The sequence below is a fragment of the Macaca nemestrina genome, chromosome 1 (genome assembly GCF_043159975.1).
Source record: "Macaca nemestrina isolate mMacNem1 chromosome 1, mMacNem.hap1, whole genome shotgun sequence".
NCBI classification, from domain to species: domain Eukaryota; kingdom Metazoa; phylum Chordata; class Mammalia; order Primates; family Cercopithecidae; genus Macaca; species Macaca nemestrina.
This window is the reverse complement of record NC_092125.1, coordinates 223,365,302-223,387,150: the sequence shown is the minus strand read 5'-3', so window position 1 is coordinate 223,387,150 and position 21,849 is coordinate 223,365,302. Positions and strand designations below refer to the sequence as shown.

General features: G+C 59.7%; 1 protein-coding gene across 4 annotated transcripts in view; it reads right to left on the bottom strand.

Moving 5' to 3' along the window:
* LOC105473140 (castor zinc finger 1) overlaps window positions 1-21,849 on the bottom strand; it is a 158,939-nt gene that overhangs the window by 23,464 nt on the left and 113,626 nt on the right. For all 4 annotated transcript variants that reach the window (XM_071100883.1, XM_071100892.1, XM_071100880.1 and 1 more), the window contains one exon: window positions 2,541-3,029. In XM_071100883.1, coding sequence (XP_070956984.1) covers window positions 2,541-3,029 — 489 coding nt within the window. The remainder of the gene's footprint in view (window positions 1-2,540; window positions 3,030-21,849) is intronic.

Sequence of the window (21,849 nt, the reverse complement as noted above, 5' to 3'; positions counted from 1 at the left end):
TAAACCCACACACACGGTCACATGCACACAATCACACACAACACACATGCAATCACACCCACTACACACCCAGTCATGTGCTCACAATCACACACACTCTCACATACACCCAGACACGCAGTCACATAAAACTCATGTACTCGCTCACCCCCCCCCAGTCACATGCAGACTCTCACATAAAACACACACCCAGACACAACACACACACACTCATACAGACTGACTCACACACAGACACCACACACTCACACACCTCACACACTCTTGCACGCACACTCGGGCTCCCCAGCTCCTATCCCTGGCTGCCTTCCCGCCTCTGCAGACACACAGGTACACAACTCCCGGAACCCCTGCCCCGGGTCTCTCGGAATGAGGGAGAAGGCAGTCCCAGGCTAATTCTGAGCTGTTCGTGTGGACCTGCCTCTTCTACACACGCCCCACGCCACGGCCGAGGCGTGACCCCAGTGCACACGCACACTTGCCTCTTCACTGCCCGTGTGCTACATGCCTCCCGTGTGCCTAACCCTGACGCAGGGCATGGCACATGCCCTGCGTCAGGGTTAGATGCACCCACGAGACTGATACCTGCACGGCCCCCGGGGACACCATGTTCTCTCTGCTCGTGTGCAAGGCAGCCACATGGGCACGCTCAGGGTGACAGGACCCCAGGCTGACTACACAGCCAAGGGAAGGCGTGGCTGGGGGTCTCCTCCCAGGTGAACCTGCCAGGCCTGGGATCCTCAGAGATACCTGGGATGGGGGTTTAAAGGGGCAGGGCTGGGCCTGGGGAGGGGAGCACGCCAGTGGGATGTGGAAGGAGAGGCTGTGGGAGGGCCTGGCCACCTGGCACCCAGGGTGCACAGAGGGACTCAAGAAACCAACAGACAGCTGTTCCCCTGGGGCGGGGCTGTCGGGTCAGCCACTGTCCTGACCTCAAGCTACACAGGGTTGGGGGGCCCAGCTCGGGAGGAGTGGGCTCTGGCTGCTGGATTCAGTGGCTCAGGGACCAGGGAAAGGGGCTAAAAATAGCTGGAGGCAGCTGAGCCCTCGCTATATATGGCAGAGAAACAGAAGCTTCGAAGGGCAGGCAGCTTGCGCAGGGAGGGGACCAGGCAGGGGTCCCTGAGGGGGCCCACAGGCCTGCATGGCCAAGCTCAGGGCCCAGAGAAGGTGGCCTGGGAGCCAAGCCCACGGGGGCAGCTGGGGCTCCACTGTCTGTCTCCTCCAGCGCTCACGGCTGAGCAGGCAGTCCCAGTGTCAGGGCTGAGGGGTGAGGCCTGAGTCCCCCAGGCCACGGGCAGTTCCAGGCCCGCCTCTGCCAGCCCCGCTCTCCACTCCCCTGGAGGAAGGAGGCAAGGGCTGAGGCCCACTCCGCTCCCTGCCAGCTGCGGGCAGAGCTGGCCTGGGTGGGGGTGTGGAGGGGATGGTGGCCCTTGTCGCGTCCCTCTCCTCTCCTCAGGCCCAGCACAATCACCTTGTGTCTGGCAACGGCAAGGGCTTTTCCTATCAGAGGAAACTGAAGGTCACACTTTTCCTCATTGATCTTGCAATGTTTGTTAATTACTCTGTCACTGATGTGGCGAAGGATAATTAAACAGCTCTGTTTATATCTTATATGCATAATTATGTGGCTGCGCAGGGCTCCCCGCACAGGGAGGAGATGCGCCCCTCGCTGCAGGGGAAGGGCTAGGGGAGCGGGCAGGGGAGGCGCAGGGCACCAGACACAAGGCTGGGAAGGAGGCCAGGGGCAGAGAGAAGGCCCAGACCTGGGGGCTGTGGTCCTGGCGACCCCCTTGCCTGCTGGAACCCCAGGCCTGCCCTCCCCTAAGCAGAAGGCGTGCAGGGCTGCTCTGGATCCCCAGGACGTGGAGATACCAGCAGAGCAGGGCCTCCGTGCCTCGTGGGAGAGAGGTCAGCCAGGGGACCGCGGCCGGGGCAGCTGGCTGTAAGAAGATACGGCTGGCCGGGCTGGCAATCCGTGTGGCCCTGAGACGTCCTGCTGGGAGGGCCAGGGACAGCAGTGTAGGGAAGGAAGAGGAGGCCAAGGGGAGTGGCGGGAGAACAAAGCTTGTCCTGGGCTCCTCCGAGAAAGCGCCCTAAGTAGCAGAATGCGCAGACAGCAGACTCACAAGGTTCATGCTGTTGACCACGGTGCCCCTCTTGTGCCAGGTACTGTGCCCGGTAAGCTCAGGCCTCACAGGTGTGTGTAAAGAGTCACCTACCCACCATCTGTCCAGCCATCTATCCTATCCGTCCATCTATCCAGCCACCCTCCCTTCCTCCCTCTCCACCTGTCCACCCCTCTGCCTGTGGTTTCTCAAAGACCCACCGTGTGGGGCAGCTCCAGCCCTTCCCTTCTCACCTGGGGTGCCCCTCCCTGTCCTAGTCTCTCCCACTCCAGGAGTCCTCCCTGGGTGGGACGAGGGGCAGGTATTTAGAGCAGGAGTGAGGAGTCAGGTGTGCTCACCGGACACACTGTCCCTTCCCCGATGGCCTCCCTGTCCCGGCCTTCAGCCTCCCTTCGAAGGCCAGGCACCCACCTGAAGGCTGCTTGGCACTGGGGCCGCTGTCCTCCTTGGTGGCTGCCCCGTCCGAATCCTTCTCCTCCAGGGCACCGCTGTCCTTGGAGGGCTCCTCCGCGTGGTCTTCCTCATCGCTGCACCCCTGGGGCTGCACCATGTAGACACCCTCGGGCGGTAGCTCCAGACCCTCGCGGGCAATTCGCCCCAACACGGGTGTGGGCGCCGGCTCCTCGCTGTACTCCCCGTTCACCCACTTCTCGATCACCGCCCGTCTCTTGTCTTCTTCGCTGCGGGGGGCCCGGGCTGCCCCAGACTCAGGGCCACTGCGCTCTGGGTCCCGGGGCCGCGATGGGCTGCCCTCCGCGTGGGAGCCGGCGTCAGCTCGCTTTTCCACCACCACCTGGCGGCTCAGTTTGGCGCAGATGGCGTTCAGCTTCAGGCCGCCCTTGCGCTTGGGTGCCATGGCGGGCTTGCCTGCAGGCGGGTCCGTGCACCGGGTGCCCTCAGCTGCAGGGATGGAGGAGGGCATGGAGGTCAGAGGTGTGCAAGGCCAAGCACAACCCACCCTCCCAAACAGCCCTGCATCCCCCAAGCTGCAGGCCTCCCCCATCAACCACAGTTCCATCAAACTGCCCTGAGCCTGCCTGGCACATGTCTGTCTCCCCCACTAGTCTACGAGTTCCTTGGCAGCGCTTGAGAATCACTCTACTTTCTGGGCCTGGCAGGGTGCCTGGCACAGAGCAGGTAGTTCAAGAAGTAATCTGTAAATGAACAAATGAATGAATGAATGACTCTTCAACTACAAGGGGCGCCCAGGTCCTGGAGGCATTTCCTAGGCTTGCTGGGCCCTGGGAGGGGCTGTGCCCTTTGACACACAAGGAAACTGAGGCCCAGGGAGATTAAGGAGCCGGCTATGCAGTCAGGCTTTCAAGGGACAGCATGGAGTTGCTGGCGGTCGGTTCCACTTGGGAGCATCCTGCCTCACCACACATCCCCGGGGAGAAGTCACAGAGAGCCAGGGACCAGCCTGTGCCAGCCTCTTGCCTCACTGTCCCAGCAGCACTTGGCTGGCACCTCCCACCTGAGCACGTCAGCACCTGGTAGCTCCTCTGCCAGGCCAGGTCCCTGGGCCTCACCTGACTCCAACCCTGCTCAGTAAAGAGCAGAGAGCTTTTCTCCCAGCCACTCAGGACCCTCCTGCAGGCCTCCGTGTTCCTCAATCTCCTCCTGGCCTCAGGGTCTTCCCCAGCCCTTGCCAGCCCCCCTTGGCCTCTCTGGCCATTTCCTGTTGCCGCTCCCTTCCCCCAGCCTCAGTCAGAGCCGTCCAAGCGGAGTTCCTCACAGCCCTTCCTAGGGCCACTTGTCCCTGTCCTAGGACCTGGCTCCCCAGCCTCGGCCAGCCCCTGCAGCCCCGGAAGGCCTGGCCAGCCCACTTCCCAACCCCCAGGAGCTCCAGCTGGAGCAGGGTGGGATCGCTTAGATCCCTCATGGAAAGCCCCGAAGCGCCGGTCACAGCACCTAATCCCTGAACACGACAGCCCGACACACACAGCTGGAAGCCCTAACGAGGCGACTTGAAAGCCAGCGATCTCCCTTGCGGACACACAGCCTGAACTCTGTCCCTGATAGGGCACCGAGGGTCCTGGGGGGCATATGGCAAGCCCACCCACCACACGGCCTGGGAGAGTGGACACACACACACACACACACACACACACACACACACAGTGTGGCCACATGTGGAATTGTCTGTCTGTCCATCCATCCATTTAAGTGAGCTCCTTCTGTGGGCCAGACCTTGTGGTGCGGCTGACGGCAGTGGCCACAGCAGCAGGGGCTCAGCTCACACTCATTGTGTACAAAACAAAATGTGCCTCTTCGTGGCCCTCACTGGAGACATGGGCGTGTCAGAGTCTCCACACAGGTGGGAAGGCTAAGTGAGGGCAGGGCCCCCGGCTCCAGGGTCAGAAGGGGCTTCACTCTAAGATCACCCCCTGCCAACTTTCCACACACCTGGAAACCCAATGAGAGGCCTACTCAGGCAGGAATGGCAATACCTGGGTCTACCCAGGGGCCGCATCCCTGAGGTGAACTTGACTCATATGCACAGATAACCGTCCCCCGATAGACACGGAGCCTGGCAGTCTCAGCCAGATCCTTCCCTTGTAGCCAGTGGCCAGTACGGATGGCTCACTTGCCCAGACGAGACATGGTGATTCTAGCCCGGCCAGGCCCACTGCCAGACAAGGGGCTTCTCAGCCTACTCCCAGGCCTTCCAGTCCTGTGACCCTGGCTTCAGGGCCTTAGACACTTGCCCAGGCTGATGCCCACTCTACCCAGGTTCGTCCACATCTCCAAGTCTGTGCTGCCCATACCCAAGACCCCGAGCACGATGTGGGGCCCCTCTTGAAGTTCTGAGACGGGGCCTCCTCTTCACAGCGTCCCACTAGACCTCGGAGCTGCCCAGCAGGTTCTGTGACCGGGGTTTCCTCCAACAGGCCTCCCGGGGAGCGGGCCTCACCTGGTCCCCTTGTCCCCTGCCCTGGATGGGGAAAGGAAGGGGGAGTGGGGAGCCTGCACTATTTTTACCAGGAGGTAAGCAGCCAAGTGTGGATGGCAGACGGCAAATGAATCTATAAATATTTATCCTAAGGAAGAGGGAAGCAGAAGCTCCCAGGGCTGCACTTGCTGCTGGTGACGCCCCCTCCCTGGGCCCCCACCCATCCTGGAGCCTCCCTGCACTTTGGCCCACCCAGTCCAGCCCACCTTCTCCCCATCTCGGCTGTGTGCCTGGCTCAGTCCCTGCCTGGGCCCCCACCAGCTGCGGTGCAGCTGTGTACCCAGGACCCGCCCCCAGCCCCAGGCCCCTTTGCTCCTGCCGACTCCCCCGGCACCTGCCCTCCAGCTGCTGCGCTGCCCCAGCCCACCTGCCTTCCAGATGCTGCCCTCCCTCTCCCTCTCCTGCTGGTCCCAGGGGTGGAGGTGGGAGGCGTGTAGGCCGGGGACACAGGGGCAGGAGGCAGAGGTAGGGCTTAGGTTTGTAAGTGCAAGCGCTTGCGACACTAGGCAGCGGGAACGGGGGTGCGTCGGAGCTGAGGTCTAAGCTGCCCGCCGCCTTCCGGCCCAGGGCCCTGGGATCCATAGACGATCCCCCCCACACCCCCGCCACCCCGCTGTGGTCTGACCCCAGACTCCTGTCCATGTAAACATTCCCCTGACTTTCTTCCCTAAAATATAAACGCCGTGGCCAGGCCTCAATGGAAGGAAGCCATCCGTCCCCAGCCCTGTCACTGCCCCTTTCATCTCCTTCCCGCCACCAGCCTGCCCGCTGCTCTATTTACACTGGACACTTCCTCTGGGAACAATACTGCCCAGGAGGCAGGCTTGGGCCAGAGGGTGGGAAGGCGAGGGGACTCCTGCTCTGCTTCCCCGGAGACGGAGACAGGAGAGGCAAGGGGAGGGGCCACCGAGGGGGGCTCGGCCGGGCCTGGGACCCACGCACAGCCAAAGCCCACTCTCTGCTGGTGGCGGTGCTCTTGGCCTCCAGCCTCTGGCCCCAGGGGCTCTGGCGCAGCACCAGGATATGGCCTAGCCTCTGGGGTCAGGGAGTCGTGAGCTCACGGCAGAGCTCTGCCCTGCGCTAGCTCTGGCCCTGGGCAAGATTTTTCCGTGTAGAAAGGTGACCGGCTACCAGGCGAGAGGGCACCTGTCTGTGCCAAGCACAGCGCCCGGCAGGCATGAATCTGGGAAAAGGCAGCTGAGCCCTGGGAGGGCCACCAGGCAGATTTGGTGCCACACCTGGGCTTGAGATTCCAAGGCTGAGAAACCTTACCTGGCCTGGAAGAGGCAGGGGACAGAGAAGAGGCCAGAGGTCTGGGGCAGGGGTGGGCTGGCCTCTCAGCCCCTCCTCGGATTCCCAGGTTTGGGACCTTCCCTCTCAGGGCGCCACGAGCAACAGTCCCCCAGCAGGTCTCGGACCTGAGCAGACCCTGCACAGGGTTGGGGGAAAGGGGCATGGATTGGACCATCCACCTTTCCAGGTACTAACGGATGACTCGTAACGGCCCAGCGGAGCCAGCACTGTCATTGTCCCATTTCATAGAGGAGGACACTGATCCTGGAGCTGTAGACACCCCAGAGCCCAAGCTCACCCTGGCCAGGAGCTCCCGAAGGCGGGGACTCGGCCTTATCCCCATTAGGGCTCCTGAGCCAGCCCTAGGAAATGCCAGGCCTCTCTGCAGGGACTCCTTCCCCTGCCCCGTCCCCTCCTCACCCTCACTTCCTGTTCCCATAACACAGATCCCCCTAAAGTGTTAACTGCGATGGGTAAAACGGTGCAGCAGATTGCTACAATAAATAATTTACTGATATTTATAAATATTCAAATCAGCCGGCTTCAGAAATCGAATGAAGGGAGGGCCTCGGAAGAAGCCCCATTATGGCATGAATCTCATCGCTCCCTCCACAGGCTGGGGCAGGCCAGGGTTCCTGCCGGCTCTGGGTGAGCGGGGCGTTCCTGTTGCTGCACCTGGATCCCAAGTCCCCTGGTCTCGCTGCTCTCTCGGGGTAGCCTGCTCAGGGCCAGGCCCCCTCCCACAGGCATCCTGGGTTCAAGGGGAGGAGAGGCTCCAGCGCCCACCGCCCACGGCCCTGGGTCTCAGAGCTGCTTGTCCTGCCTCGACAGTCGGTGGGGGCGGTGGTCTTTCCCAGGGGGCTGGGCAGGCCTGGCAGCCCCTCCCCACCCGTGAGTAATGTGTTTTGGGGCCGGGCTGCCTGTCAGCTCCTGGGCTCCGGGTGCTTTATGGGCTCTGCTTGGTGGCTCTGAACTCCCTGGTAGGAAATAAAGTTCTCCCTGCGCGTCCCTTCTAAACATTTCACTCAGTGGAAATGGTGTTTAAGAAAAATGAGGACATATTTCTTCCTAAGGATGCAGTATCCCCTTTGGGCGGCCTAATGCCCGCTGTATATCAGGAGGTGGGGAGGCAGGGGCCAGGAACCAGTCCCTGGGGTGGGGGTGGGCTGGGGCCCCGCCTTCCCACTGCCAGGCAGCTCAGGGGCCACTCTGGTAGCTGCCCTGCGCCATGGTGTCTGGGGCCATAGAGCAGCTGGCATCCTCTGAGCACCTCGTCTGTGCTGGGTGCCTTACGGTGCCACCTTGTTGATGCCCCCAGGAGCCCCACATGGTCGGCTGTCCTGTCCATTCCCACATAAGGAAGCAGAGGCGGCCAGGCTGGTAGCTGCCCACAGTTAGTGCTGGAGGCCAATTCCCACCAGGCTCAGATGCCCAAGGTCATAATCTTCAGCCCCACCTGTGTCCCCCACAGCCTCCCATCTAGGCATCCTGGAGTCAGCGGCGGGCAGCTGCCGGGGCTTCCACCCTGCCATTCCCCTCCGAACTTGCAGCTCACAGGCCACGAGCCCCAGTTTTTTTTTTTTTTTTTTTTTTTTTTTTTTTTTTTTTTTTTTTTTGAGACGGAGTCTGGCTCTGTCGCCTGGGCTGGAGTGCAGTGGCCGGATCTCAGCTCACTGCAAGCTCCACCTCCCAGGTTCACGCCATTCTCCTGCCTCAGCCTCCTGAGTAGCTGGGACTACAGGCGCCCACAACCGCGCCCGGCTAGTTTTTTGTATTTTTTTAGTAGAGATGGGGTTTCACCGTGTTAGCCAGGATGGTCTCGATCTCCTGACCTCGTGATCCGCCCGTCTCGGCCTCCCAAAGTGCTGGGATTACAGGCTTGAGCCACCGCGCCCGGCCGAGCCCCAGTTTTGGGGTGCTGTGCTGGCGTCCTTTCAACAACCTCTCTCTGAGCACCGTGTACAGACCAGACCCCGGGCTGACTCCTCAGGCTACGATGTGGGCACACCGGCAGCCCCGGTTCCCGCACCATGGATGCTCAGTTCAGACTTGGGAATGAACACTTCAAAGGCAGTACAAGAGCCATCTCTGTAGTGGGCATCACAGGTCCACAGGAGTGGCAGGTCTGGAGGCCAGGAAGGGCCAGGAAGGGCCCAGGCACCTACCCCTCCCGCCTCCTGTGAGGTAGATCACAGCCCATTTCTGCCTGAATGGTTCCTTCCCCATCCTTCAGCTGTGACCCCTCCCCCAGCCAGGACCCGTCCCCTCCGAGGGGGGCGTCCTTCCCTCTTGGACCCGATTCTGCCCCCAGCTCCTAATAGAAGGGCCTCCAAGTTCTGTGGGAGGAATGGTTGTTGCTCCCCAGGGGTTCAGCCAGGTCCCCTGACCCTCAACAGCTCCAACCTGGGTGGGGGGCGTGCTTGGCCACTGGGCCCTAGCTTGCCCCACTTTGTTTATTTATTTATTATGATTTTTTTAGTCCAGTTAAAAGGTTTACTATCCAGACGCGTCTAAGTGGCCTCACTTAGCGTAAGTAACTCTATAAATCAGGGGAACTGTTAGCATCCACCGCACAGGCTGGCTATCAATCTCCCCCAGGTCACAGCCAAACAGGAAGGGGAGAAAAAAGAGAGTTACCACCCAGGGGAGATTTAAAACACACACACTGAGCAAACGCGCACAGACTGCGTGCATGCCTGTGTTTGTACCATCCCGTCATATTCACACGTGCACATGGAGAATCGGGGAGTGCTGCATGTGGTCGTGGTAGCAGAACACAAACATGGCTCCTGCAGCCATGAGGGGAGACAGATCTGAGGGAGGGGGCTTCGGGTGAGCCTAGGACCCCCAGGCCCAGGCTGACTATCAGTGCCTGAGCTGCCCTGCTCCGGGCAAGTGTCTCTGGAGGGCAGTGGAGGGGATCTGATTGGTCCTCTTCCCTCTCTGTGGCCCCCACCTCTGCCAAACCCCAAGGGCCTAAGCTTTTCCCTTTCCCAGCCCCAGGTGGGCACTTGACAGGGGGGTGGAGCCTGGAAAAGGAGGCAGGAGGCTGTGAGCTGCGGGCCACCCCAGCAGGGCATGATGTCATCTCGGGTCCTCACTCCCTTTGCCCGAGGTTGGCACACCCCAGATGCGGCACTGGGCTCAGGAAGGGCAGCATCATCTAAATGGGTGGCTGACTGCCATGCGGTGCACTGGAGGGTGCGAGGCTAGGATGACGGCAGAAACACCCTACCTTTTCACGGGAGCAGGTGTGGCTGGCTGGGTGTCCACACAGCCTGGACGCCCCCGGAGAGGCCCCAGACCTACACAGCCCCACAAGCTGTGCCATGCCACAGACTGGAGTGGGGGAGGCAGCTCCTGGCATCTCCTCTGGGTCCCAGAGGTGGATGTGGGCAACGCAGCCCAAGGTGGGGGACCTGCCCAGGCCACCTCCTCTCCCTGCTTGCCCGAGAGGCCTCCCTGGCTCTCCCGCCCGCCGCATCTCCCCATGAACTCTATTTCTCTTTCCTCTCTGAAAACAACTGAGCTGTAAATACTGTTTAACCTTCTCCCCCCTTCCCCCCACCCCCTCCCCTCCGCACTATAAAAACACAAATATGCCATAACTCAGCCGCCCGGCCGCCCAGCCTCCAACATGCCCCGCGCCCGGGCCTCTCAGGAAGGTCATTACAAACGACTTTCCGATTCACTGCTCCTGAAATAATTTTGTGTATTAAAACCTGAATCTGCACTTTCTGGGGCCGAAAGCCTCGCTTAATTATGGCGGGTGTCCTTGGGACGGACAGTGATCCTTCACTCGCCAGCCCGCGCTCCAGCCCTCCGCCCGCTGGCCCGCCCCCCTCCCCGGGCCCAATCTGTTTTCAAAGTGTGTCTGTCCTTTATTAAATTGTTTTCTTTTCCACATTATCAGTTGCCATGGAGACCTCATCTCTCGGATTATTTGAATTTCATTATATCTATTGATTTGGGAGCATTTCATCTTTTTTATTGTTTTTCTGTCAATTTTCAAAACGAATAACCATCTAATTTGCGTCAGTGCTGATTATGTTTGTCCCTCAATAGAGGTCGGCAGCTGCGCTGGGGAAACAAATCAATGAAAAACCATCATAAAACTCCCCACTCCAGTCTCCAGGATGTGTGGGTGACATTCCACGCCTGCGAGAGACACACTCATCAGCTCCAACTTCGGCGACGGTGGCGGCGGCTCCGTTCCACGTCCGCCTCCTTTGGCCTTAATATTTAATTTCGCGATTTGGGGCATTATTAGTGGTGTTTTTATTAGCGCGTGTGCCTGTGAGTGTTTGGTGGTGGACTGGTGGTTCCATTAACTTGTGGGTGAGGCAGGGAAGCCCCAGAGGAGAGCAGGGCGGACGGCGTTGGGGTGCAGTGGCGAGTGGAGAAAAGAGGGGAAAAGCTCCGAGGGGGGCGGCAGCCTGGGGACCAGGAGGGCCCCGCGGAGGGGCTGGAAAAGGGGGACCGAGTGAAGGGGAGGAAAAGAGGGAATTCAAATTGCTTACTTTGTTGGTTTTTTTAAATAATTTATGCAATTTTAAGCATTTATGTATAAATTTTTTAATAAGCCACCCTGGAGCAGGATGGCCATTAACATCCCAACGTCCTTCTGTCCAATGGGCTGGCGGAGAGGATCAATTTCTGAGAGTACTTTCCCTTTTTTATGACATGATAAAATGCTTTTAAAGCAACTTACACAAATATGGAAATTTTTTTTTTCGTCCCCTCTCCCTTCGCCTAACAGCCTTCTTATCTGCCAGGGAGGGGGAGGTTGTGTGCGTGCGCACACACACGTGCGCACGCACACACACACACTCTTGCACTCTTGTGCTCACGCTGCCTCTCTCCTGCTGGGGAGGGGGCTGAGCGGGCTGGCAGGGAGACAGCCCCAGTTCTAACTGGAACTGGCCGCCTGTCCTTCTAACAAGGGCATAAACTTTCATTACCCATGCACGCAGTCAAAGACAATTTAGGGAAACGCGCTGCTTGGAAAAGGAAAACCTCAGCGATTCGTGGTCCATGCTGCTGCCACCATCTGGGGGGCTGCCACCATCTGGGGGGCTCCCACCTCCAGCTCTAGGGAACCCGGTCCCTGAACCTCTGGCCCTGCCAGCAGGAGGTCGAGTGAGGGCAGGACGGCTTCCATGTGGACCCTGTGGGCAGGAGAGCCCACACAGAGAGTAAGGGTCTCCTCCTCGGCTCGACAGGACCATCCATGCACCGGGCTGAGGCCAGGCGCCCTGGGTCTTGCCCTCCTTGCCCTCTCTGGACGGCCTGTACTAACCCCAAACAGGGCTAGACCTTGAGAGCAAGTGCAGGCCTGTGTCATCCTTGCCACCGCAGGCCTGCATCAGAGCAGAAGCTCAGCTTTGCAGATGGACGGACCGACGGACTGAATGGCGACAAAGCGGGGAAACAGGCCCTAAGGTATCCTGAGGTGCCTGCGGGGGCCCCACAGATGCTGGGGCAAGATGCCCTCCCCAGGTGCCCCTGCTCTAGAAGCAGCTCTGGTGCAGAAGTGCCTCTTCCTATAGAGTCAGGGCGTTGACCACCATCACCCCTACCTGGGCATGAGCCCCTGACTTCCCCGGAGATGGGAAGGCCTTCTAAGAGGAGGGCCAATGCCTCCAGATCTCAGGGTGACCCTGCCTCCTCTGCCTCCTCCCTCTCCTGATGAAGGCAAAGAGGAACCGAGGGATGCCCTGCCCAAGCCCCCACCAGCCGACAAGGACAGTCCTGAGTCCAGCGTAGGGTCCGAGCCTTCCCCGGCACCACCGCTGCGGGAGGGCATCCAGCCCTCTGAGGCCACCGTGGGATACCTGGGCTTTGGCAACTTCCACAGAAGATAAATCGACTCCAGAGACCTGGCCCTTTGGAAAGCTCGTCACTTCAGCATCTTCCCTGCCCTGGGCTCAGGTCCCCAACTGTAACGCAGCTACAGAGCACACAGTGCCTCCCTGATGCTCCACGGTGACTGTGGGCAGAGTCCCCTCCTCGGAGCCGGGAGCACTGCTTCCTGCCCGGTAACTGCAGGGCACTGTGGACCTGGAGTTCGACCCGTGTGGCCCTGCCCACCTCCGCCTCGGTATCTGAGAGCTGCCCTAGGCCTCCTCCTCCCATGCCCGCAAAGCTCAACTTCTTCCTGGGCCTCACCTGCCCCAGCCATCCAGGCCCGATCTGGAGCTGACCAGTGGGCAGCCCAAGAAGGTCCCCACGGGTCCCCGGGCCCTCTGTTGTGGCAGCCGGGGAGCAGACCTGGCCGCCCTAAGCCCTCCGTGGGGATGCAAAGGGAGCACCCACCCCTCCTTTTTTTCTGTGCTGAGATACCCCTCCAACCAACTGTCATTAAAATAACAAGTTTCTGTTACAATCTAAACATTCCCACATCGCATAAAGGGTTATATTACACCCGAGTCACTCCCGGCCCGTGTTTGCACAGAAAAGCTCACGGCAGGTCCCCCCTCCTGACGAAGTGACTTATTAAAGTTTAAACAGTAATTAACAGAACAATAAAAATAAAGGGATGTTTGGGGAGTCGTAGCGCACACAGGGTTTTTGGCAGTGCCAGCAGTTTTTCAGTGCCCTGCGCTGGCAGCAAAATGCGACTGTGAAGCCAGTGGGGACAGAGGACGGGCCCAGGGCTGAGCCAGGGAGACTTGAGGCCTAAAGGGCCAGAAACCCTGAGGCAAGGCTGGTGGGAAGGAATGGGGGTCCTGGGGTGGCAGGGTGGGCACAGTGCGAGCAGGCAGGGTGGTCCGGCATGGGCAGGGAACAGGCCTGGGTGGGGAGGCTTCAAGAAGGGTGAGGCCAGTGCCCAGCTGAGCCTCAGGCACTTCCGGGAGCCCAGTGCCTCGGTCACATCCGGCCAACTCCGCACCGACCTGGCTAGGGGCGGTGTCAGGTCCCCCGACACTGCGGGCATTAGGAGACCCTGCAGTTAATGATTCCTGGGGCTGGACTCCAGCCACTCGGCTCCTCTCCCAGTTGGGCAGGTACCCCTACCCCCGTCTCCAGCTCCTGTGGCCGGGGTACTGTGGGAACTCTCCTGGCCCCTATTAAGCATGGGTAAGGACTCGGGGGCCGGTCAGCCTAGCACATGACCCTCCCCTACCCACCCCCAACAAAGGGAGAAAGTGGCCAGCTTGCTGGGCCAGGTGGGACCCAGTGGGGAAGTCCTCTTTCCCCAAAGTTTGCAGGGAGCTGGCCTGGCAGGCTGGTCCGGGCCGGAGCTGCCTGGGATGGGCAGGGTTAGGCCTGTTACCTTCAGCCTTGCCTCTTCTCCCTCGAGTTCCATCCCAGGGGCTCAGACACCTGCCTGCCAGGGATGGCAGAGATGGTCAGGACGAACCAGGCACCCAACCCCGGCAGCCAGGGAGGGGTCCCAGGAAGAGGGTGGGGCTCCCCCTGGACCTAGGCTGGCTCAGAGGCTTGGGGGCCAAGGAAGGAGGGACAGCAGGAACCCCTGATGGCCACACAGAATGTGTGATCTCAGGGTGGCGACAAACCCATGCCAGCCAAGTGACAGACACCAAGGCCCTGCTGGACTAGCCCAGACACCCGCCCCCCATGCTGCTTCTCATTCCCTCTCCCAGAAGCCCTGCGCCCCCGCTGTTGTCGACCACGTTGAGGCAGGGCCCCCGCCTGTCCGCTGCTCATCCCTGTCGTTCCTCTCCAAGGAGAGCCACCGCAGAAGCAAAGCTCTCGCCCCACCACACAGCATCAGCCCTAAAAAGTGACCTTTCAATAGAACATCCCCAATGCAGGCTCTTTCCACCAGGACAAAGAAGACACCAAGGGCCCCCAGGAGGCCTCTCCACCATCCTCTGAACAAAGGAGCTCTCCTCCTGGGCTTCTCCATCTCCCTCTGTGCCTCAGTGGGCCAACCTGCCTAGGGGTACCCTGGGATCCTATTTCCACAGCAGCCTCCCACCACCTTGGTGCCTGCCCTGGACCAGCATCCAGCTCAGAAATGAGCCCCCAACCCAGGGCCAGCAGCCCCATAGTTTCCTGACGAGGGCACCTTTGCTGGTTCCTCCACATCCCAGCCACATAGGCCAGCAGGAGCCTCTATGAGGCCTGCGTGGAGGTGTGATGCTGGGCTGGGCCAGAGACTCTCTCTAACGTTCTGTCTCCCAGGATCTAGGTCGTGGTAGCTGGAGGGTATCAAGGGCATGCACTCTGTCCTGGCTGAACCCCATACTGCCTGGCTCTGCCACTGCCTCTCGCTGAGGCCCCTGTGGGCACAGCCAGCCAGGGGGTGCAGGGCCCCACAGATCTCAGTGTTGCCTGGGCTCTGGCACGTAGGACGTGAAGGAAAGCCAGCAGCTTTTCTCCCCCTCTTTCCTGGGCAGAGCCCTTTGGGGCTCCATCTCCCCCCGCCTCCAAGATGAGTGAGTCATGGTGAGGGCAGAGTGGAGGGTCGCGACAGAGAGCTCAGGAGGGGGCAGGTGACGCTTCCCAAGCCTCCAGCTGCTCTGCTCAGGCTGGAAGGAACGCCAGGAGCTCACACTCCCTCGCTGCTGGAGGAGGCAGACTGAGTCACCCAGCGCCAAAGCCTTGCTGGAGCAGGAGGGGGCAGGAGAAGGCGCCTTCAGGGTCAGGGGAACGACTGACAGAGGGCAAGGCAGAGGGTGTCTGGGTGGCACCAAGGGGGCAGGTGGGGACAGGGGCCTTCTCATGGGTACGTCTAAAATGGGCAAACAGGGAACCAGTTGCTCATCCTGACCCGCTGTTTCTAGAATCTGTGTGTGGGCCACGGCAGGGGTGTGGCAAGTGGCTCTGGCTGGACACGGAGCTAAGGAGGGCAGCCTGCACTTAGGTCCCACACACCTTGGGACAAGGGACAGCTATCAGGGTGGAGGCTGTCCTAGGTGCACAGAACTTTAGACCTGGAAGGGGACTGAGGTCCAAGAGGCTGAGAAACTTGGCAAAAGCCCAGGTCACTCACTCACGAGGACTAGACAGCTCCAGGGGCGCAGTTCCCAGTGGGGGCCCTCTCTCGCCCAGCAAATCCGATGCTACACATTTCTGTTTCAAAGCAGAACTTTCCGCAGCCTTGGAGATTGCACCAGGCCCCTTGGGCCCCAAATACCACAAGGGCCCCCTGCTGCGGAGAATTTGAGCCACACATGACCCAGTGGGCAAGGACCCCAAATGGCTCCAAACCAGCACCTGCAGGGTGCAAGGCCTGGAACCAGGCTCCCCCACCCTCTGGGGGAAGCCAAGTGGAGGCTGGTTGCGTGGCCTGGCTGACCCACCGGAAATGGGTAGGACGTGTGTGGCAGAGGGAGGGGACCTTTCTCTTGCAGTGACTGAGACACTGAGACCTTCCACTGCGTGCTGAGGGGGAGACAGGGCAGGCACTCTCTGGGGATGAGAGGAAAAGCCTGGACCAGAGAGAGACCTCGGACAGCAGGCCCAGCCCAGGGGAGGTGGCAGCGTGGGCAGCAGGTGGCAGAAGAACGCTGGGTGGCACGCCACCCGCTCTCCCTGCAGCCCGTCTCCACAATCCCCATGCTGAGGCCAGCGGCGGCGACCATGACGAGGACATGAGGGGACTAATTTAGGAGTATTTTTAAAACGGTGGCCCTGGTGGAGGGCTTGAGCAGTTGTCAGCCATCTGGAATAAGGAATTACAATCACCTCCCTAATCCTATATTCCCTAAACCCTAAAGCTGGTTACAGTGCAAGGAAGAGGCAGCAGGTGGGTGAGGGTGGGGGGGTCTGTTCCAGAAGGGGGCAGAGCCCAGGGAGGTGCCCACAGGCCAGGGCAGCACCACCCCTGGGAGGGGGCCGGGGCCCGGGCTGAAGATCCCAGTGTCCTCTGAGCCCCTCCAGCTCCCCCACCCGCTCACGAACACTCGCTCCCTGGGCCGCGCTGGCTTGCGCAGGGGCCGTCAGGTAAATTAGATCTGAAAGCTGACAATTTCTGACCATATTTCCTTGATTATTTCAAACAAATGCACAGCAGCCGCTGTAAGGAGATTAAAGTGACATAAACGTCCCGAGTGGGAGGGGGGAGGGCAGAGGATTCAGGTCACCCCCATCCGTCCCCCGCCTGACAGACGCTATATCGCTATCCAATCCAATAAAAAATCCCCCCCTTTTGCTTTAATTAATTTTACAGCTAGCTTGCTTAATTACTTTCAATCAAAATCCTCCTGCCATCGCAAAATTAGAGATGGTTGAGCTCCATTAGCCTAAATTCTTCATTTCCATATAGAAAAGAGGCTGTCTGCAGAGCCAGCCTGGGCCCCTGGCAGGACAGACGCCCGTCTGCCCGCCCGCTGCCAGCCAGCCCACCCCTGGCTTCCGCTCTCGGGCTATCTCTGGCCTATGTGTGTCCCCTCACTCTCCTCCACCACTGCTCCCTGGGCCGCAAAGAGCTGAGGTTCAGGAGGGGTACCCGTTGCCCCGACTTCCCAGGATTCAAGAGGGGACTTTGGGGCTGGCACGGAGCTCCCCACCAGGGCCTGCAGCTTTTGATGAAAGCATCGGCTGATCCTGGGAGCCTGCTGCCCTGCCAAAGGGCCCCTGCTGCCTCCAGGACAGAGCCTAGTCCCAAACCTGAGGCAGACAGGTCTTGGGCTATCCGCACCACCTGCCCCAGGAAGGGGTCCCTCTCCCAGCAGGGCGGAAACACCCCAGCCCTGGACTTAGGCCCCAGTCAGAACAGACCCCTGGAACCAATGCCACCCAGGGTTCCCTCTGCCGATTCCTGCCTGGAGTCATTGTTCACCATCAGGGCGACTCGGGCCAGCTGTCTCGATAGTGCTACCAAGCAATGTAGCAGCCCCCACATACTCTGGCATTCTCCTAGGGGCCCCCCGCAGGCCCCTCCTCCCTATCCCATAGTCCTGGTTCCCAGCCTGCAACAGCTGCACCTCCACCCCCAGCCTGGGTCGAGTGGGTGATGGGTCTGGGCTCTGTCCACATCCTGTGCCTGCACGGGTGCCCTTCTCCTCCCCTCCACCTGCCTCATCTTCACAGTCCCCAACCCCAACTCTGGAAGCTCCACTTCAGGTTTTCCATACTACAACCCCGAGTGTCACCACAGGGTCCGGCCCAACCTGGGCTCCAGCTGATTAAGGATCTGCAACAGGATGTAGGGATTACAGTAAAACCTGGCTCCGGATCTGCAGGGGCAGCAGGCCAAGTCCTGGCCCTGGGACTCCCCTCCCCTCCCCTTCCAGCATCCCTACCCACTCCCCATCCCAATCCCAGCTGCCAAGTAAGGGAGGAAGGCTGAGCCTTCGGGGACTCCTGGCTGGAGTCTGGGGGGTTCGAACTGACAAGGGGTGGCACTAAGAAGCCCAGGCCAAGTCCTGCAGAAAGGCTGGGGTGGGGTAGGCTGGGGAAGGGGAGTGATGGCTTTATGCCACCAGGCTTCCTTCTCAGGGAACCAATGTGAAGGTGGGGTGTCCTGGGCCGGACCTCTGGGCAAAGGCTGAGTAAGCAGGGAAGGAAGTGCCCTAAGGGCCAGGAGAGCCCCTTCCAGGCAGAAGGCCTTACCACGCTGCCCCATGGCTCCGGCTGGATGGCACAGGGGGCGGGAGGGGAGGGGGGGTGCGAGGCCGGCTCTGGAGGTGGAGGGAGGAGCTGAACTTGGACCTCTAGGGCCTGTCTTCTGGACACCAGGGACCACAGGTCAGTCTGCAGTCTCCTCACTGGTCCTGCTCTAAAGATGAACTCAAGTCCTCTCCTCCTGGCTTGGCTGAGCTTCTTAAATATATCCCGAGGAGCTACTGGCACTGCCCCCTCTGCCCTAGGGATCCTGGGAGGATGGTTTCGGGTCTCAGGGGGTGCAGTGTCACAGGCTCCAGCATTACTGCTTCACACCTGAGAGCACAAAGGGTAGAGCAATTTCGGGCTGGAGGAGGGTGTCCAAGAGGCCACACCCTGGCTGGGCCCTGAGGTCAGCAGGTGAAGAAGGTGAGGGGGCAGGCGGGCAGATGGACTCGCTGCTAAGCCCAGCTGGGCCCTCCTGGGCTCCGGTCCCTCCATGTAGGTCTGAAGCCTCCCTCCCACCCCCCTATCAATGAGTCACTAGCAACAGGGACTAGGAAGCGGGAACGCAGACGCAGCCCCAGTCTTTGGGGACACATGCTCACATGCTGACTTCCTGGGTGTTCCCCCTCCCACTGGGGCAGGGATGGGGCCTCATACCCATCTTTCTTTCTGTCTTTTTTTTTTTTTTTTTTTTGGAGACAGAGTCTTACTCTGTCGCCCCGGCTGGAATGCAGTGGCACGATCTCGGCTCACTGCAACCTCCACCTCCTGGATTCAAGCAATTTTCCTGCCTCAGCCTCCCAAGTCGCTGGGATTACAGGCGCCCGCCACCACACTCGGCTAATTTTTGAATTTTTAGTAGAGACGGGGTTTCACCATGTTGGCCAGGCTGGTTTCGAACTTCCAGCCTCAAGTGATCTGCCCACCTCGGCCTCCCAAAGTGCTGGGATTATAGGCAGGAGCCACTGTGCCTGGTCTTTTTTTTTTACCTTAAAGTCTTTTATCCATCACCCTCACCCCCCTCCTCACCCTGACCTCCATGCCTGGCCCAGGTGGGTCGGGGCGGTGGAAGGGTGAATGGAAGAGTATGTAAGGGGTCAGTTACTCAGAGATCAAAGGGCACAGCCCAGACCCTACTCCACCTGCCTGCCAGCCCACGTGGGGCAGCACCGGCCTCTCCCTGCCAGGCCCTCAGCATGCTGCCCCGTCAGTGGCGGAAACCGCTCCTTCAGCTCAGCGCCCTGCCACTCCTCCTCCTACACAGCCTTCACGGGTCCCAGCTGACATTTCCCTCTCTCTGGGCAGCCTCCCGGGACCGTCGTCTCCCTCTGTCCTCACTGCACCCTGTCCTAGTCTTAGCACTTTTGTAGGAACTTGTTTAATTAGCCCTCTGCCTCACCAGACTGCAAGATCCCTGGGACGAGACCATTGTTTCAGCGCGGTGTCTGGCCCAACAAATATTTACTGAGCGAATGTGGAAAATCCAGTGCTTCTCGAGCTCATGAGGGCGGCGCTAGGCCCCAGGGACGTGGCCTGGCTTCTGGACTGATCCCCTCGGGGCTCCAGGAACCTTTCCTGGAGGGGTGGGGTGGGGACTTCCTGGGTGGGACTGAGCTGAAGCCCCCTCTCTTGGGTCTCCTGCCCTCTTGAGCCCCAGGCTCACCTCCAAACGCCCTTCACAGGGCTCTGCCCAGAGAACAAAAGAGGCCCCAGTTGTTCCAACATTTCTCGGCGAGAGGAACAACTGTTGCTGGCCAGTCCCTTTCTGAATAAATCCTGCAACTGTTTGCAATGAAGTGCGACTCTCTCCCTCCACCTCCTGTCCCTGTCCCAAAAGGAGAAAAGGAGATTGAAAAAAGATGGGGGAAAATCCCATATCAAGCCCCACCATCTCCCTACACCCACTTTCAAGTTTGTCTGAAAATGTTATAAACACAACACACAGGGACAGCCACCTGCTGTCCCAGACAACTGGGACAGCCGCAGCTAAGGGTGAGGCTGTGAGATCAGGACCCAAAAACAGGAGGTGAGACAGTGAAGGCTGGAGGGAAGTGGAGGGTGTTGGGACGGGGAGAAGGGGCAACGAGAAATATCACCGTGAAGTGGGAGAGGCAGATGGCAGGGTTGTACTCAGCCCTGCAGGGGCAGAGGAAGGAGGGTCTACGGACCAAGGGCCCGGGAAGGCTCCTGGGGGCCCGGTGGAATCCAGGAGGCAGGAGTTTCCAGTGGGGCAGTGGATACCGAGAGGGGAAGGAAAGGAGGGAGAGAAGTTGAGTGGGGAAGAGGGAGTGAGGTCTATTAAAAACCTCTCAGTGCATAACACAAAATGTCAGGGTTTATAGCTTCATTCTTGGCTTTGCCGGGACTGAGAACCCTGAACAGAAATGTCACCGCTTGTCATGTTTAATCACCTGCTGTTTGTTAACACCTTCCCTGCAAGGAGCCTGTCTCAATCTGCCCCTGGGCCCCCCAGGGACCCGGAAATAGAAAACATCTCTGTCTCCTTCTCTGGGCTCTTGGCCCTGCCTAGGGGCTCTTCAGCTCCATCTGAAGGCCTCCCGAGGAGCCCCAAAGTGATCCTTCCTATCAGGGACGCCAGGGAAAGGGACCCCACATGGCGCCCTGGAGGTGTGGTGCGCTTGGTGTGGTTGGGCTGGGGCCTGCATCCCCCTGCTGCTTGTGCCTGGCTCTCCAGACCTGTCTGTCCATTCTAGCTATTCCACTCGGTCCCCTAACCCTGCGGGTACAAGAAGATAAATACAGGAGAGCCCGCTCTGATCTCTGCAGCCTGGAAGTCACCAATGTGTCTGCTTGAACAGCAACGGTCACATAACATCTAACAACCAAAGCCACCATCCTTCCAGTTACAATCGGATCACACCATCTGGGGTTCTGGCTTGACTCTCTGAGCGTGCTTTCCTGGGTTGTTTAGACTAGGAATTCTCAGCCCTACTGCCCCACGTTCCTTCCTCTGGGTTGAGGGTAGGTGTGGGGGAAGGGCAGCGCAAATCTTCCCCACCTTCTAAAGCACAGTGTGGTCTACACTGGGAAAGAAGCCGGTCCTTTTTCAGATTACAACCAAGCAAAGACCTGGGCAAACTCAATACAGCCCGCAGGCTAAAACCCCACTTGGGACAGCTGCCTGCAAAGCAGTGAGTTGATCCCGTGGAGTTCCCAAGGAAGTCCCATCACCTCTAGTAAAAGAAAGCCAGTGGGGATACCCACCGCTGAGCTGAACTGAAAATGGTCTCCCAGAGAACCAGGGGGTAAGGTCCCCATCTTCCCTTCCAGCAAGGTCTCTGCTTACACAGAAACATATCCAGCGAACATGCATCGTGAACCTGTCTCCTAGGAGAATGCCCGTTTGGTTAGACATGCTTCCTGAAGGGCTTTGCGTCCAGTCCTTTCACTTCCATTTCGCCAGAGAGACAAGTCGGAGTGCGTTCCGCCCATCTGCACCCCTCCCCTGCGGACAGACGGGAGCACTCGTTTCTGCAAAGATGGGCACTCCGGGATGCCTCTAGAAAAGGAGGCTTTCCCCCAGAAGCTCAAAATGCATCTGCATCAACAACTACAGTTTATCTTGCATCCCTGCAGCCCAGGGATGTGTTCGAAGACTACAGGCGGGGTATATACAGGGGCCACAGACATCTGGGGACGTGGGCCAGGCAGCACGGTAGATACCCATGGCTGGAAGCCTGTGTGTCCTCACTCAGTGCTGCCATTTGGAACAGTGCTCAGGGGAGCCCCGCACCAAGTCCTCTGGCATTTAGTGTTTGGGAACAAACCCAGCACTATCTCAGGGCCTCCAGCTTCCCCGCTTAGGAAATGGGACAGCTCCTTGTCTTCCTCCAAGGGAACCGATGAGGAGAGATGAGATGTTAGGTGTGGCTGTCTCGGAAGGAAGGCGCTGATAAACTTACGGTGGTGGGGGAGTGAGGGGCTGGGGGG